This window comes from Belonocnema kinseyi, chromosome 6 (assembly GCF_010883055.1).
Source record: "Belonocnema kinseyi isolate 2016_QV_RU_SX_M_011 chromosome 6, B_treatae_v1, whole genome shotgun sequence".
Taxonomy (NCBI): Eukaryota; Metazoa; Arthropoda; class Insecta; order Hymenoptera; family Cynipidae; genus Belonocnema; species Belonocnema kinseyi.
The window spans coordinates 89,477,130-89,494,163 of NC_046662.1; the positions used below are offsets into that span (position 1 = coordinate 89,477,130).

The 17,034-nt window shown below is 28.6% G+C and overlaps 1 protein-coding gene across 2 annotated transcripts; it reads left to right on the forward strand.

Annotated features, from left to right (window-relative positions):
• Positions 1 to 200: 200 nt before the first annotated feature.
• LOC117174809 (brahma-associated protein of 60 kDa) lies at positions 201 to 15,251 on the forward strand. Of its 2 annotated transcripts, none has more exons than XM_033364187.1 (7): positions 201 to 337; positions 867 to 997; positions 4,424 to 4,599; positions 5,491 to 5,836; positions 7,909 to 8,106; positions 10,768 to 11,026; positions 14,273 to 15,251. In XM_033364187.1, the coding sequence occupies exons 2-7, from the start codon at positions 884 to 886 to the stop codon at positions 14,677 to 14,679; spliced, it is 1,500 nt and encodes a 499-aa protein (XP_033220078.1). In that variant the 5' UTR covers positions 201 to 337; positions 867 to 883; the 3' UTR covers positions 14,680 to 15,251. The 2 variants fall into 2 exon arrangements, with proteins under 2 accessions (XP_033220078.1, XP_033220079.1); XM_033364188.1 differs by having other exon boundaries at positions 202 to 337; positions 5,506 to 5,836.
• The last annotated feature ends 1,783 nt before the right edge of the window (positions 15,252 to 17,034 follow it).

Below are 17,034 nucleotides of genomic sequence, written 5' to 3' on the forward strand. Positions count from 1 at the left end.
CCCTATTTTTAATTGTTCTATACTTATTAATGATTATCATTGATCTTTAATAACATCTGAATATTAAAAGAAAGCATTTTTTGCAAGAGGATGATTACATTTTGAAAATTATGGACATTAAGATACAAAATTTTAGATATTATTTAATTTTCCACTCATTGGCTATTCTGATTTTAAAGCTCCCAAATCAGGTTGGCAGCACTACCCAGTGAAGAGTGGTGTAGTTCAATGAGTTGCCAAGGCCAAGCGTTAGAAGCCTACGTAGGTTAATTTTTAATGTTGTGATTTTCGACGTTTTCACCAGGATTTATGCTTATGCTGACTTACAATTCACTCGGTAATCTAGCAAACTTAATTATTATACTACTATTGATTTAAAAATAAGAAGTATCAATTTAATTCCATGTTGGGGCGGTTAGGTGTGTCAAATTTACACAGAAAATTCTATTTCTCCGTTTGTGAAACGCATTTTAATTACTCCCTATAAATAATTGACTTAATTGCCATTTTATAACTCAGAAAATAACTTCATTTGTATAGCTGGGCAATATTGACGTACACAAGATGATTTTTAGTTGAGGTTATGTTGACCCCAAATCGGAGTACGAGTACAAAGGCATATTTGTTCAGAATTATGATCTTATTTCAAAAAGGCATGAACACAGAAGTTTCTTTCAAGATTAAAATGTTATTGCAGTGTTAAATTCATAATAATTATAAACTTTTTTAAAATTACTCATGATTAAACTTAATGCCTATTGTTAGCTAAACTTAGTCACGTTCCTTGGAATTTGAAGAGACTAATAACAGTTTTTTGATCATATATGACGTATTCTTGATACATTTTAAATTATTTTGATGTACAGATTAATAGGAAGTAAACATGGCGCAGAGGTTTCCTGTTCCGAACACGGGAAGCAATGGCCCACCACCACAAAGGTATCCTCCACCATCTGTGCCGCCGAATTTGCGTCAGTATTCTGGACCCAATTTTCCGGTGCGTATTTTATACTGGAATTCCGGATTTGTCTTTTTCGTCTTATTTTCTATTTAAATACATTTTAGGGTTCACAGTCTTTTCCCGACTCCCCTGCATTATTCCCTTTTTTTCTCTATTCTCAAAAAAATTCCCTTTTCACTTTAAATATACGATATTTGAAAATACAATCGTTCGTTGTACAGCTACAAAATTTTTCTATTCCAGAAATATCTGTTACAATTAATAAAACTCTAGATCTAGAATAGTTTTTCGTTGAATCTATACAAATTTAATATTTTTGAAATTAACCGCAATAAAGTTCGATGGTCTATTTGTTCACTTTAAAGATTCTTTAGTATAAATTCTTATAAAGATTGCCATTATGTCAATAATATTATAACAATTATTGGTCGACTAGGTCAAAATTCAACAAGAATTACAAGTTTTAATAAGTTCTGAAATTTAAACAACTTCTATTAACTACTAAAAACCAAATTCAGAAAATTCAGAATCTTAAAAACTCTTCTTCTTCTTCTTAAATGAAACTTGCCAGGACAAAAGAAACGATTGAACTGGAGCGCTTGGAAATGTGTATCTTAAAATTCCAAATTGGCAAAGTTGCATTTCAATTGTTTTGGGACTCTGAATTGCTCAGCTATTTGGACTTAATTAAATCTGCCAAGCCACATTCGGAGATGTACTCTTTCTATAGTTTTAAGACATTCTGAATAGGAGAACATAACTTTAAAAAACTAAATTAAGTTCAATTTGTGATTTACGATTGGCAGAAGAAACGAATGAATCGTTTCAGGTTCTCAATGAAATGTAGTTTGAAGGATGTCAAACTGAATGGAGAAAGTGCAGGTTCCCTTTTACAGAAACAAATCTGCATTATACAATTGATGTTTGATGAAGTCCGATGAATTGTATAATGCAGATTAGGCTCTTCATTATTTAATTGTAGGGAATGGGAAGTGGCTGCAAGTAACTTAAAACCAATTTTAGCACTGTTTTTACTAGTTTATAACAATAAGTTAATACAAAAAAATGAATATTTTTCGGAAACTAAGTGTTCAATGCAGATTTTTTATCGTATTCAGTGAAAAAACACATTTCCTGTTAAAACTGTGTTAGTCTAGAAAATAATTATTTTACTATATAATATAAGTTTCAAGACATCATAAACTAAAATGAACTTTAGTTAATGCATATAGCAAAACTTTTGGTTAAAAATAGGCAACAAATATTAACTATACACGAGTAGAAATGAAATATGAATTGTATAACCTAACTTTTAGGTTATAATTTTTTAGATAGTAAATATTCCATGTATAAATTAATCAAAATTTATTTTAAGTTTACTTTTATGTCAAGGTAAGTAAATTGGAGCTTTTAATTTATTTAAACATATAATATACTAAAATAACCATTTTTTGTACAGAAACAGTTTTAACATTAATCGTGTTTTTCGTTATATACAATGAAAATTACACATATGTAACACTTAGTTTCCAATAAATCTTAATATTTTTCGTCCCCTTAGTAGTTTAATCTATGTGAAATAATTAAAAAACGGTTGCTATAAGCTCAAATCAAAATCCTACCTCAGGGTTTCGCGAGTTCACATTTTGGCCGCATTGAAAAAATAGATGGCGTATTGAAGCCCAGCGGATCCCAATAGTATTATTACGATTTACCGTCGTTTTTTAATCGATAACGAAATATTTCTTGGTGAATCGTAAACTAATCAATTCTACGATTCACTGGTACCTCTAATCTGTCGTCAGCAATCTGCCATTCCTCTTTAAGATACACATTTCATACGACTTGAAATACGATTGAAACGCGGTCAATCGTTTCTTGTTTCCTGGGTTGCTACCTTAAAAAATTGTAAGCACAGATGATGTTGCACGTAGATACAATTTATGTATCATGAATTGTGCATGTACATTTTTTTAACATAAACAATATTGGATTTCGTGAAAACATTAAAATAAAGTATCCAAGATTTTTTTCAAACATGGCTTACTAACTAGAATTAATAATTTCTTAAATTATTTAACTTGCTTCAAATAGTTTTAGTACTCTTAATGATTACTAATTATTATATTGTGAGTTTTTAAATAGTTAAAGTTTTATTAAAAATTTTATTTAAATGGTTTACTTAGAGTAATTTAAAGAATACTTTTAATTGATGTTTATGGAATTTCAAATGATTTCTACATATTTTAATGGATTTTTACGATTTTCAGAGTTCTCAAGGGATTTAAAGAGGTTTTATATTAACGAATTTCTATATAACTTTAGGGAATAAATTAAATTTTATTTTAAGATATTTCTACAGATTTCAAAGGTTTCAAGGGATATGAAAGACATACAGATTTCAAAGGATTTGTGAGATTTTAAGTTATTTTGTAAGATTCCAAAGAATTAAAAGAGATTTTATTTTTAAAAATTGTTTCAACTCATAATATTTAAAAATATCTTGTTATGGATTTTTAAATACTTTATTTTTCAGTATTAGAAAATAACAAACTTGGTACATGAACGCGAGATTCACACGCGTACATTTTCTTTGAATGGATTTCTAAAGATAAATTTAATAAATAATTTTATTTTAATTTATATTTAAGGAATTTCAAATGATGTCTTCTTATTTGAATTAATTTTTACGATTTCAAGGGATTTTAACAGATTTCCTGACAACTTTAAGGAATAAGTTAAATTTTATTTTAAGAAATTTCTAGGGATTTCAATATTTTCCAGGGATATGAAGAAATTGCACAAATTTTAAAGACCTTAGGTTATTTTAAATGATTCCAAAGAATTTCAAGTGATTTTGTTTCTAAAACTTGTAGATCTCTAAATATTTAAAAATGTGTTATTATGGATTTTAAAACAGTTTGAGTTGTTTTCAATTTACATTCAAAATTTTAATTATAGTAATGATAATATAGCAAAGCTTAGATAGAAATATTTATATAAACTTAAAAGTGTGACGATTGAATTATTAAGCAAGGCGTTTTTAGAAGAGGAAATATTCTTGATTATGAGATCGATTTAAAGTTTATAAAAATTCTCTATTTAACAATCTTTATATTTGTCGGGCCTTTTTATAACGCCGTAAATGGATTTTCAGCTAACTAAATATATGAAATTAAAATAATTAATTCTTTAATATCAGAAACAGGTAAAAAATGATGTAGCATTATTTCAAATCTATACAATTTCTTATAAAAAGATTGTTTTTTTTTCTACGTGTAAAAGTTAATATTTAATCTTTTCCCTATTATCTTCCTATTTCCCCTATTTCAAGTAGTTTTGGCACTGATTCCTGATATTTGTAATTTTTCTACTAAATTTCTGTGATATTTTACGAGGAAGCTTAGAAGAAGACAATTTCAATGAACTCTGAAAATAATTTCGTACCATTTTTATTCGTAGATGCAGCAGAGAACAGGTTTCACGCCACCTCCTCAAATGGGAACTGCAGGACCTGGACCAGGAGGCATAATGAGACCAAGTCAACCCTATGCGGGAATGCGGCAGCCTCCCATGCCAACTCCGCCAGGTGGAAAAAGAAATGCAGATCAACGCATTCCCATGCCCCAACAAAAACCGTATGTGCATCCATCATCTAAAATAATTACCATTTTGATTATTTTTCATATCCATTCATTGATTATTGGGTGGTAATAATATCTCGTTTCATAATAATATCCATGTTGGTTCATTCATCAAGGAAGAGCAGTTCTATTTCATAAAATCGTATCCTAAAACCAAATTCCGTTCACATCTTTTCTCTTTGTATCTTTTACACTTCTAAATCCGTGTGTCTACCTGTCCGGAAAATCGGAAAAACGCCGAGAATTTTCTTGACCGGGAAATGACCGGTTACTTGATTCAGTGAAAGCGAATGTTCATTCGATGTTACTACAATGAATATTAAAAATCCAAAAAATGTAAACTGTAAGTACGATTTGGAACAAAGTATTTTGAAAGAAATATCTGCAGTTCTGAATTTGAACAGGGAGTTTTTTAAGAGAATTAAAATTCTGAGTTATACCTGGCTTTAAAAAATAAGTAGGTATAATAAAATATAATTCTGATTTGGAAGAGTGAACTTTGGAGTAAAAAAGGTATTAAAATTCTGAGTTAGGACGTGGAAGTGTCAAAAATAAATGTAATTCCCAGACCGGGAAAACACAAAATCGACCGTGAGAAAACCGAGAATTTAAAATCATCCGACTGGTAGATACTCTGATTTTTCAAATCCCTTTTCTATTTCCTAAGATCGGTTGATTCCGCGCTTTCAAGTTGTGGTTGATACGTTTGCTTCTGATGAAATTTTAGGTTGAATGGAATATTAGTCGCTCTTTCTTGAGATTTACAGATCACCATTCAACAACTCACGTCGACTTCATCACAAATCAAGGCCTAGCACAACTGCACGACATTTTCCAAATTCCTTTTAATTTTTAAACCTGTGATTTCCAAAAAAACTCATCTAGGTATTTTTGGAACAGTGATTTTTCACATTCCACATCCAAGAAGAAGAAAAAACTCGCGGATAAGATCCTGCCGCAAAAAGTGCGCGACTTGGTACCAGAGTCGCAAGCGTACATGGATCTTCTCGCATTTGAGCGAAAACTCGATGCGACAATAATGAGAAAACGCCTGGATATACAGGAGGCTCTGAAACGTCCCATGAAGCAGAAAAGAAAGCTACGAATATTTATTTCGAACACTTTCTATCCAGCGAAGGAACCTGGAGAAGGTGAAGAAGGCTGTGTGGCTTCTTGGGAGCTGAGAGTGGAAGGAAGACTTTTAGATGATACTAAGAATGATCCTAACAAGGTAATTTCACTAAAACAGACTTCACACCCCTTTTTCTTTAAACGAATCCTCTACTTCACCTCAAAGTTAATTCATGTTGGCTTCAAAAGTCGACTATTATATTTTTGGTTCAGAATTCATCTCGCTTGGTTTACGAGTCACCTTTTTTGTTAAAAATGCAACTGTTTTTGGTTGAAGTTAAATTTTTTTGTTTTAAAATTCGATCTTCGTTAAGAATTCTTCTTTGTTGATTTAAAATTAACTTTTGTGTTCAAAAGTCAACTTTTTTCTAAAAAAATGGACTACTTAGCTTGAAAAATCAACCACATCTTATAGATTTTTTTCAAATTTTTGTTCATAGCAATATTTAACTTATTTATTAAAACTTTTTATACATAAAAGATGACATTAAAAACTAATGCAGAAATTTTTTTATTTTCTGTTTTTTATTACAAATCTCGCTGGTATGGCTGCCTGAAGTTAGTTCTACTTGAAACTAGTTGACACAATAGCTCAACTTTGAAGCATCAAAAAAAAAAAAAATTACCGAGATTATTTGAATCCGACAAAAAAATACAAAAAGGCGTATTTGTAAAATTGTCAATTTTTTTTTACTTTAATTATTTTTTAAAAAGATTTCAATATTAATCGGTAACTATATTTCTAGTATATACATTTGTAGAATAGGCTGTAAAAATTGCAGCTCAATCGGTTCAATATTTTTTTCTGAATGATGTCAACCAGGTCAAAAAACATTGTTTTGAGAAAAACGCGCGCTCGAGACTCTTGTGTTGATCTTCATTTTTCAACCTGTTCTTAAACGTTCTGAACAAAATAATATTTTTTATAACATTTCTACACATATTAACTACAAGAATCTGTAGTTTTTAGAAAATTGATGTTTTGAAAAAAGATGTGGTACTGACTCCTTAAAAATTCATGTCTTCTAGTATTTGAATCTGAAGTTTTGGGTGCGCTAGTGTCACGAACTCGTGAAAACAGGTAGCATTTTTAGTTGCATTTTAAATTGAACTTAAAAACAATTTTATCATTGTTTTTACTAGTTTAAAATAATCAGGGAATACAAAAAATAAATATTTGTCGGAAACTAAGTGCTGCATATAGAATTTTCGCCGTATTAAGTGAAAAAACACGTTTCGTGTAAAACTGTTTTTGGAAAGAAAATAATTATTTTACCATGTCATATAAGTTTCAACACATTACAAGCTAAAATTAAACTTCATTAGTACATGTAGCAAAATACTTGGTTAAAAAAATGCAAAAAAAATAGTAAATAATTCATGTATTAATCAGTAGAAATTTATTATAAGTTCATTTTCGTGTCAAGGTAAGTTAATCGAAGCTTATAATGTGTTGAAACATATATAACGTACTAAAACAATACCTCTTTTAACGAAAACAGTTTTAACATAGAACGTGTTTTTTCGCTGTATACAATGAAAATTTCACATGTAACACTTGGTTTCCGATAAATCTTAATTGTTTTCATCAACTAATCATTTTAAACTATGAAACAAATAATTAAAAAAAAAATCTTTTCAAACACAAATGAAAATGCTTCTTAAAAATCTTACCTGGTTTTCGCAAGTCCACATTTTGGCTGCATTGAAAAAATAGATGGCGTATTGTAGTGCAGCGGATCCCATTAATCCTTTTTTTATCGACAATTCAACTGTTTTCGAAAAAAAGCGAATGGCTTAAAAATGCAACTATTTGGTTTAAAATTTAGTTGTTTTTAGTTGGAGTTTAATCTTTTTTGTTTTAAAATTTGATTATTTGGTAAAAAACAATGTATTTGTTTAAAAATTCAAGTGTTTTATTGAAAATTCGTCGATTGGAAATGCAGCATATTTTGACTGAAAATCCTTAGACTTTAAAGCATTTCGTATTTAATTCAGTATGGTACCTACGTATCTGCATTAATTTTATTTAAAAGAATTTATTCCCCTATTTTCGTGAAAAATGAGTCTATTTCCCCTGTTTTGAGAGCATTTTTGTCTGTGAAGTCAGATAAAATGATAAAGGGCGGATGGACACTGAACCCTGATTTCTTTAAATTAATTTGTTCACAGGTGAAGAGGAAATTTTCGTCGTTCTTCAAGAGTCTGGTAATCGAATTAGATAAGGATTTGTACGGGCCCGACAATCATTTAGTAGAATGGCATCGCACGTTAACGACCCAAGAAACTGACGGTTTCCAGGTCAAGAGACCTGGGGATAAAAATGTCCGGTGCACAATTCTCCTATTACTGGACTATCAGCCCTTGCAGGTAATTTTAAATTCATAATAATGCTGCTGTCCTTAAAGTTGATCATTCGTTTCTTGAAAATAAAATATACTGGTTCCTTTAATGATTCTTTGCTCATTTACAAAATTCTTTTATATTGCAAAAAAAAAGACAAGAATCTGATTATCAAATTTGATCAATTTTAGCTGAAATTTTCAGAGGATGTGGAAATTTTGCATTAGAAATATTAGATTTTAATTGGCTTTTTATGTTTTGTATGTAAATGGTACGTTTTTATGTATTCCTTTAACAAAGTTACAATCCGTTATTGATACCTATATTGATTTTCATTAAAAACATTATTTTACGTTTGAAATAAAAATAAAATGTCATATACAACATCAATTCAACCTCTGGATTATAATATTATTATTAATTGGTATGTGAAAAGTACACTGCAACGGAAATATTTTGGAGCCTTTGAAGATAAGATTTTAGAAATGACCATCTCTGCATTTTAGATTTTTTTCTACAATTTTCATAAGGCAGAACACCAACGATTGCAACTATTTTTCTTTAAGTTTCTCGATCCTTTCTTTTTTATTTAATCAATCTTGAGTAGATTTAAAAAAAAATGTTTTTTTAATTGTGATTTAAAAGAAAAATAATAGAAATTTAAAAAAGAGAGAAAAGGTGAAGGAAGGAAGCGGATTTCGGGGTTACCTTATCTCCCTTTCCTCTTTTTTATTTTATTTTTTTTATTTGAATGGAGACATTCAAAAGTGTGTTGTCCAAATTCGATCGTTAGACAGGGGGGCCACTGGACCGGGGAACCGGAAATTTTATGAGACCGGGAACTGACAGTGAATTTATTTTTTGACCAGGAATTTACAAATTATTAGACAAAAAAATCTGCTTAAGTTTGATTTTAACAGTTTAAAAACATAATAAATTGAATTCTTATGTGTTTAAATTATGATATCGTTCAGTTTACAATGCTAAATTCGAAAATCTTTCATTAAAAAAATGCCTTTTTAAAAACTTAAAATATTGAAAATTAGAAGCATTTGAAATCGACAATTTTGGATACACAAATTTTTGGTTGATCAACTGCGAATATGAATTATAATGATTTTTAAAATTGAACTGTACATTAAGGATTAAAAAGCTAATAATAATAAAATTGATTTTACAAGACAATTTGGAAACAGTTGAAAATTTAAGATTTAAACTTTGTAAAATATTTTCAATTTTAAAATAACTTGCAAATAATATATTCATAATTATTATTAATTTGTTTTAATTTATTATTATTGATTATTATATTTAAATTTATTAAATTTCAAATATTGTTTTAGTCTAAAATTATAAACTTAAAAAAATAAAATAAAATTCGAACGTTGCAATTTTAATTGTTCTATTTGAAAACTTTTAATTTGTAAGTAAGATTGTTGAAGTTTGTTGTATAAATAAATATTGAACACCTATTATTCCTAGAAAAAGTTCGAGTAAGTTGAAGAGATTTTTTGAAGTTCTGAAATAATTCAAAATTAATGTAAAATTTGGAATTATTTCAAATAATTTGAACGAAGTAGCCACGTATACAGTAAAAATTCGACTACTCGTACAGAAATTTCAGCGCCAAAGGGGTTTAATAAAGAAAAAATAGATTTTTGCAGATATCAAACAAAAATTTTTAAGTCTTGTACGAATTGTAAAAGGCTTCAAAAGAATAAAAAACATTTTCTTAAAGTGCCTAGGAGAATTGAAAAAGATGTTTTATTTTGAAACATTAATTTTAAGATAATATTTAAGAAGATTTCTAAAATTCTCTAAAATGAATATGGAATATTTTTTATTTTGCAGGATTTTTTAAAATTAATAATAATATATATAATGAATAATTTTAAGTAATGACAAAATCTAAAACAACGTATAGATTTTGCAAGATTTTGAAATAAAATTTGGAACTAGTTTTTAAGGATTTTAAAAGTATTTAAAATGAAAATAATTGAACCTCTAAATTAAGAAGTGTTCAGTTTATAGAAAACTGTAATCGTTCAATTTTTAATGCTTCTAGCTTAAAATTGCTTAAAATGACTTGCAACTCAGTTTTTATTACTTCAAATGGAAAAATTTCTAGCTTTATAGTTCGAGTTTTTGAATTTCATTGGCGGAGGAAAATGTTTGAAAACCGGGAAATGACCGGGAATTTTTTTTGATTAAGGTAGTCCGGCTATTGGATCGATCAGATGAAAAATCATAAAAATGAGGTTTTTTTTGCGGAGAAATGTGTCCTCTTTCACTTAATTTTTAGGGGCCCTTTCCAGGTTAAAATCAAAAATGTAGCTAGAATCGAGTCAAACCAGCATTTAAATTTGCATTTTATTATTATATAAAAAACATTTTATTTATATTAATCAGCATAAAAATTTGTGACCTAATTTAGTAATTGATATCCTTGCCAAATTTTGTATTTAATTCCAAATTTCAGAAAAAAATGGACATAGCTTTGACTAGCTTTCCCAGTAGCCGGACTACTTAAAAGCGGCCTCCCTGGTTCGATTTGTGATCGAGTCCCTTTCCTTTCGAGTTTTATCAGTTTCTCTACTTTGAGAGAAATCTAAATTTTGATTTATTGTGAATTTTGTTTTTTCTATTTTGATTTTTTGTTTTCTAATCTTTAAATAATTTTGATTGCAGTTCAAACTGGACCCCCGCCTCGCTCGATTACTTGGAGTTCACACTCAAACCCGACCAGTAATCATCTCTGCTTTGTGGCAATATATAAAAACCCACAAACTTCAAGATGGTCACGAAAGGGAATATATCAATTGCGATAAATATCTGGAACAAATTTTCACTTGTCCGCGAATGAAATTTGCAGAAATTCCGTCACGCTTGAATCCACTGCTTCATCCCCCAGATCCTATCGTCATCAATCACGTTATTAGTGTTGAAGGTCAGTGTTAAGTTTTTTAAATTACATGCATAAATGTATGTACTTGATTTTAAAAACGACCAGGCCTCACCGACCGGTCCCTATATCCCCTATTGTACCTTGTATTTAGTTAAGGCCCCAAAAGTACCCTATTTTAAAGATTTGGTCCCTACGGTACCCTATATCATTTTTGAATTTTAATTATGGCTAGCAAAAATCTTTTTTTACATATCAAAATGAGTCTTCATGATTTTTTTTCAGATTTTTAACACCATATCTTCAGTTGGCAGAAACTTTTTGTAGTTTGAAATTCTGAAAACAGTGATTTTTTCGATATATTTCAATGTACGTTCACCATTTTTTCATCGAATTAGTTTTTAATATACGCATTTATTTATTTTGATGTATCAACAGATTTTCCAAGAATTTTATTGTAAAAGATAATTCCGGTGATCATTGTAGTTACGTAGAATATAATTTTTATTTTAAAATCGAAGTTTCGAAGATAATCAATAATTGGGGACAAAAATAAATTTTTTTATTATCTTTTTTAGGAGTCTTTTAGGAACTAAAAATTCCTATAACTGCGATTTTGGCATATCATTAAGCAAAATAATATGTTTCTAGCTTCAAAAAAAAAAGATCATGCTGTGAGATATTGCTTTTCCTTCTAAACTTATATGCATTCTTAGATCCTAAAAGACCCACGTAAAGGATAATACAAAAAATTAGGATTTTTTACCATTTTTTATTATCTTCGAAACCTTAATTTTGAAATAAAAATGATATTCTGTGTAACTATATTCATTACCAGAATTTTCTTTTACCATAAAAATGTTTGAAAATCTTTCGCGACAGGACAATTTTCTGAAGCTGGGAAAATATGAATTTACTTAATGATACGCCAAAAACTTAATGATTGTTATTTTTTCGTTTCCTTCTAAACATAGATATATTTTTAGGTCCCTAAAGACCCCTAAACGGGATTTTTTAAAAACATTTATGATTTTTCACCATTTTTTATTATCTTCGATTATCTTATTATCTTCACCAGAATTTTTTTGTTTGCTAAAAGTTTTTGATAATCGTTTGTTACATCAAAATGAATGAATTTGGTACAGTGAAAACTAATTCGATGAAGAAATGGCGACGCAACATTGAAATATGTTAAAAAAATAACTGTTTTCAAAGTTTCAGACTTCAAAAAGTTTCTGCTAACTGAAGATATCGTTTTAAAAATCTAACAAAAAAATCATGAAGACTCGTTTTGATATGTAAAAAAGATTTTTGCTTGCCATAACCTAAATTCAAAAATTTTGTTTGTTCGGCTCACCCTAATTTAAAGCCCATACTCTAACTTTTAATTATGTCACTTAATTACTTTAATTCTACCAATCGTGAACTTTTTAATAGATTTCAATAATTTGAAGAGATTTTTAAGATTTTAGGGTGTTTTTAAAACTTCTAAGGCATTTTAAATCTTCCCGTGTATTTTAATACATTTTCCAGAATTTTGGAAATTTCGTCATAGAGTTTCACGGAATATAATAATATTTTAGTGAATTTCAACGAATTTATTCACGAGAATGAAGTTATCTCGTAGGGTTCTAAAATTTTTGAAGAGATTTTAAATTAATCCTGAATTCTTATTAATTTATCCTGAGTTCTTTTAAATTCTATCGAATTTTTTTATATCACTTGAAGTCTTCCGAATTTACTCAATCCGAGTCCATGAATAGATTTTTTGGAAGTTTGTATTGAATTGAATCTGGATCAATGGATTTCAAAGCATTTAAAATATTGGAATATAATGCATTTTCAAGAATTTCGGAAGATATCGAACGATGTTACAGAAGCTTTTAAGATATTTTAAAAGATTTTACGTTATTTTACCAGATTTCCGAGGATTTCAATGATTTTAATGGATTTTAAAGGTCTCAAGGTATTTTAATACATTTTCCAGGATTTCAGGACATTTCACGGGATTTTATAATATTTTAGTGGATTTCAAAGAATTTATTTACGAGAAGTGATGTATTTCGTAGGATTTCAAAGGATTTTAAATATTTCAGGGAATCTTAAAGGATTCCAAGGAGTTTTTAATATATTTCAATAATTTTACGGGATTTAATAATAGTTTAGTAGATTTTAAAGAATTTATTCAAGAGAAGTGAGGTATTTCGTAGGTTTTGAAAGACATTAAGAGTTTTCACATTAATTTTTCGAATTCAACCTGAATTCTTATTTTTTTTTACTTTTTAAAAGTATTTATTTCATGCTGAGAATCAAGTGAATCAAATTCCTTGGGACTTTTCAAGAACTTTACAAATTTGTACAGGATTTCAAAATATTTGAAATTATTTTACATGTTTTAGAAAGACGATTCTTAGAATTTTGTTTATTTATAATAATAGTTTGAGGGGATTTCAAAAACTGATAATTTCAGGATATTTTAAAAGATTCCAAGGCATTTATTTCCAAGAGATTTGAGCAATTTCAAGTGATTTTCAAGGGTCTTAATAGCAAAAAAATTGTAATTTTTTAATGGATTTCAAAGAATGCATGTACAAGAAGTGAGGGATTTCGTGCGGTTTCAAAGATTTGAAGAGATTTTCAAATACTTTTTTGCAATTGATTTGAAATTCGCCCTGTATTCTTCTTAAAAAATTGAATTATTCTAAATCCTCTCAGTTATACTAAATTCAATTAATTTTTGTCATAATTTTAAATTGTTTTAAATTCGCCTGATTGCTTTTTAAATTAATCTTGATTTTTTACGAAATTCATTTAATTGTTCTCATCTTCTTTAAATTTCTCTAAATTCACTCCAAATTTATTGTAGTCAATAGAATGTTTTCGATTTTTAAAATCCTTCCAATTATTTTGAATTTATAACTTAAGTTGTTTTGCAGAAATTAGTCACTTTTTGTGTTAGAAATTAGGAGTTTGAAATTTTGAAGAGACTTAACTTTTTGGAACTCATCTTGAATTCTTTTTAATTCTTTGGATTGAATTCCATCGAATTTTGATCGATTATCTAAAATTCATCTAAATTCATTTCAATTTTACGGAAATCAATATAATTTTGTTGATTTCAAAAATTGTTGCGAATTCGTTTGAATTCTTTAGAATTGAACTTTAATTGTTTTGAGGTCTTATGAATTTATCCTGAATTTGTGATCATTTGAGCGGGGGGGGGGGGGGGGGGGGGGGGAGTGATGTCTGAGCCACTACTTACCTCTATCATCTTTTAACTCTTGTTTTTAGGAACCGAAACTAAGCAAACGGCTTGCTACGACATTGACGTGGAAGTTGATGATACATTAAAAACACAAATGAACAACTTCTTGCTCTCAACGGCAAGTCAGCAGGAGATTCAAAGCTTGGACAACAAAATTCACGAAACGGTCGACACCATCACACAGCTGAAAACGAATCGGGAGTTTTTCCTAAGTTTTGCCAAAGATCCGCAGCAATTCATCAACAAGTGGATCATATCACAGACGAGAGACCTGAAAACGATGACGGATGTGGTAGGAAACCCAGAGGAAGAAAGGAGAGCCGAATTTTATTTCCAACCCTGGGCTCAAGAAGCCGTTTGTCGGTATTTCTACACGAAAGTACAACAAAAGCGGGCGGAACTCGAACAGGCACTTGGTATACGGAACTCATAAATTTAAGAACAAGTTTACAATGCAATGTCAACAGTATTTTCTACTGGCGTTCACCGATTACACATATTCAATACGATTACTTTTCTTCAATGGAAATAACGAATCTTTCTCAATTTTGGACTTGAATCGAGAATATTTATTTAGTTATTTGACTGGGGTGATTGTACTTCAAAAAAGAAAGAGCGGCGTGTGTCAGTGGTAATCTTTGTATAATCAACTTCAAAGGAGAACCCTTTTGTAGATTATTTCGTAAATCAATTACTTTATATGATCTAACTTGTAATTTTATGATGATGATGATGATTATTATTATTATTATTGTTATTATTATTATTATTATTATTAGTATTAGTATTATTCTTTCATGGAATCATACGACTGATAAAATTGTCCGTGCACTTGTGTTTTATGAATGAAAATAGAAATGCGTGTTTATCAATTTTTTATTAGAAGATTTACTTAAATGAAAGTGCTTGAATATAGGCGTCTCAGACTTATTAATAAAGCGAGTTTTCAAATAATAATTAAGTCTGTAGATGGATCAGAAAGAAAAATATACATTGTACACTGTATTTATTGAGAAATTTTTACTATTGTTATTAAACCTATTTATTTAGAGGGCTGCTATGAGACTTGGAAGATGTACATAGAACAGACATAGACTTGTGAGAAAGATATGGGAAATCTGGAAAAGTCATGGAATTTACACAAAGTTATCTAATGCCCCAGGTACCTGAATTATCATTCTTTTTTTAATAATGTAAAACCTGTGTAAAAATTATAAGCATTTACAAACAAATTAATTAACGCTGTTGTTTCTACTCTTCACAATAGAAGAAATATTTATAAAAAACATTCACATTAAATTTGATTTTAATCTATAAACATTCTAAATTAATGAATCTGCTCTGGTAAGTTTTGAAAATAGAACAAATTTAAATTTATTAAATTTTTATTTAAATTATTTTATTTAAATAAATTTTATTTTATTAAAGGTAACTCTTTAATATCGAGCTTCCCCCCAAAAAAGTTTTAAAATTACATACCTTTAAAATTTTAAAGTATCGATCTTGAAAATTGGCTAATTTCCAATTTAAAATTTCGTGAAATTGGAAGATTTAAAATTGAAAACTGCGATCTTTTAATTTTTTAAATTCAGATTCGAGATTTTTTATTTATACATACAATTGAAGAATCTTCATTTGCAAATATTAAAAATTAGGCAATTTTCCATTATAAATCTTCATAATTGAAGTACATATTTTAAAAAAATCGTTGAAAATTAAATCACTTTAATCTATAAATATTCCAAATCAATAAATCTTCAGTTGTAAATCTTTAAAATTAAAGTATTAAAAAAAAAATTAAATATTACATACTTTATGATACACATCTTGAAAATTGGCTACTTTCCAGTTTAAATTTTCGTGAAATTGGAAGATTTAGAATTGAAAAGTGTGATTTGTTAATTTTCAAAATCATCCAAATTTCAGATTTTTTTATTTATACGTCCGTAAAATGGAAGAATCTTAAGATGAAAATATTAAAAATTAAAGAATTAAACATTACAAGTCTTCAGAAATGAAGTACATAATTTTTTAATTCGTTCAAAATTGATATCATTTTAATTTATGAATATCCCAAATTAAAGAACTTTTAAAATTAAGCTAGTAAAAAAGCTTCAAAATCACATACTTTATGATACAAATCTTGCAAATTGAATAATTACCAATTAAATATTTTCAAAAGTCGTTTTCAAATTTCGCAATGAAAAATTCTGTAATTTTAATGATTTACGTATACAATTCTTCTTTATTTGGACGATTTAGAATAAAGGTAAAATCTTGACTTTTGATCTTCAAAATCATGAAATCTTGGATTACAAAACTTTAAAGTTTAGAATTGTCCATTATAAATGTTCAAAATTGAACTGTATATTCAAAGAAAACGTCCATAAGTACGAGGGTAGTTCAATAAGTCCTTAGAATGAAGTATAAAAACAATTTTTTTTGGGTAAATTTTTTTTTATTTTTCAACATAATCTCCTTGGAGCTCTATACACTTGGTCAATCGCTTTTCAAGTTTTTTTAATCCTCCAGAAAAGTGCGTTTTCGGAAGTTCCTCAAAATAAGCACTTACAGAGGCAATGGCGTCTTCGTTGTCTGGAAATCTCTGTCCACCGAGCCATTTTTTCAAGTTTGGAAATAAGAAAAAGTCACTGGGGGCTAAATCTGGTGAATACGGTGGGTGTAAGACCAATTCGAATTTTAGTTCTTCAATTTTAGCCATTGAAACGAAGCACGTGTGAACTCGGGCGTTGTCGTGATGAAAGAGAATTTTTTTTCTCGCCAAATG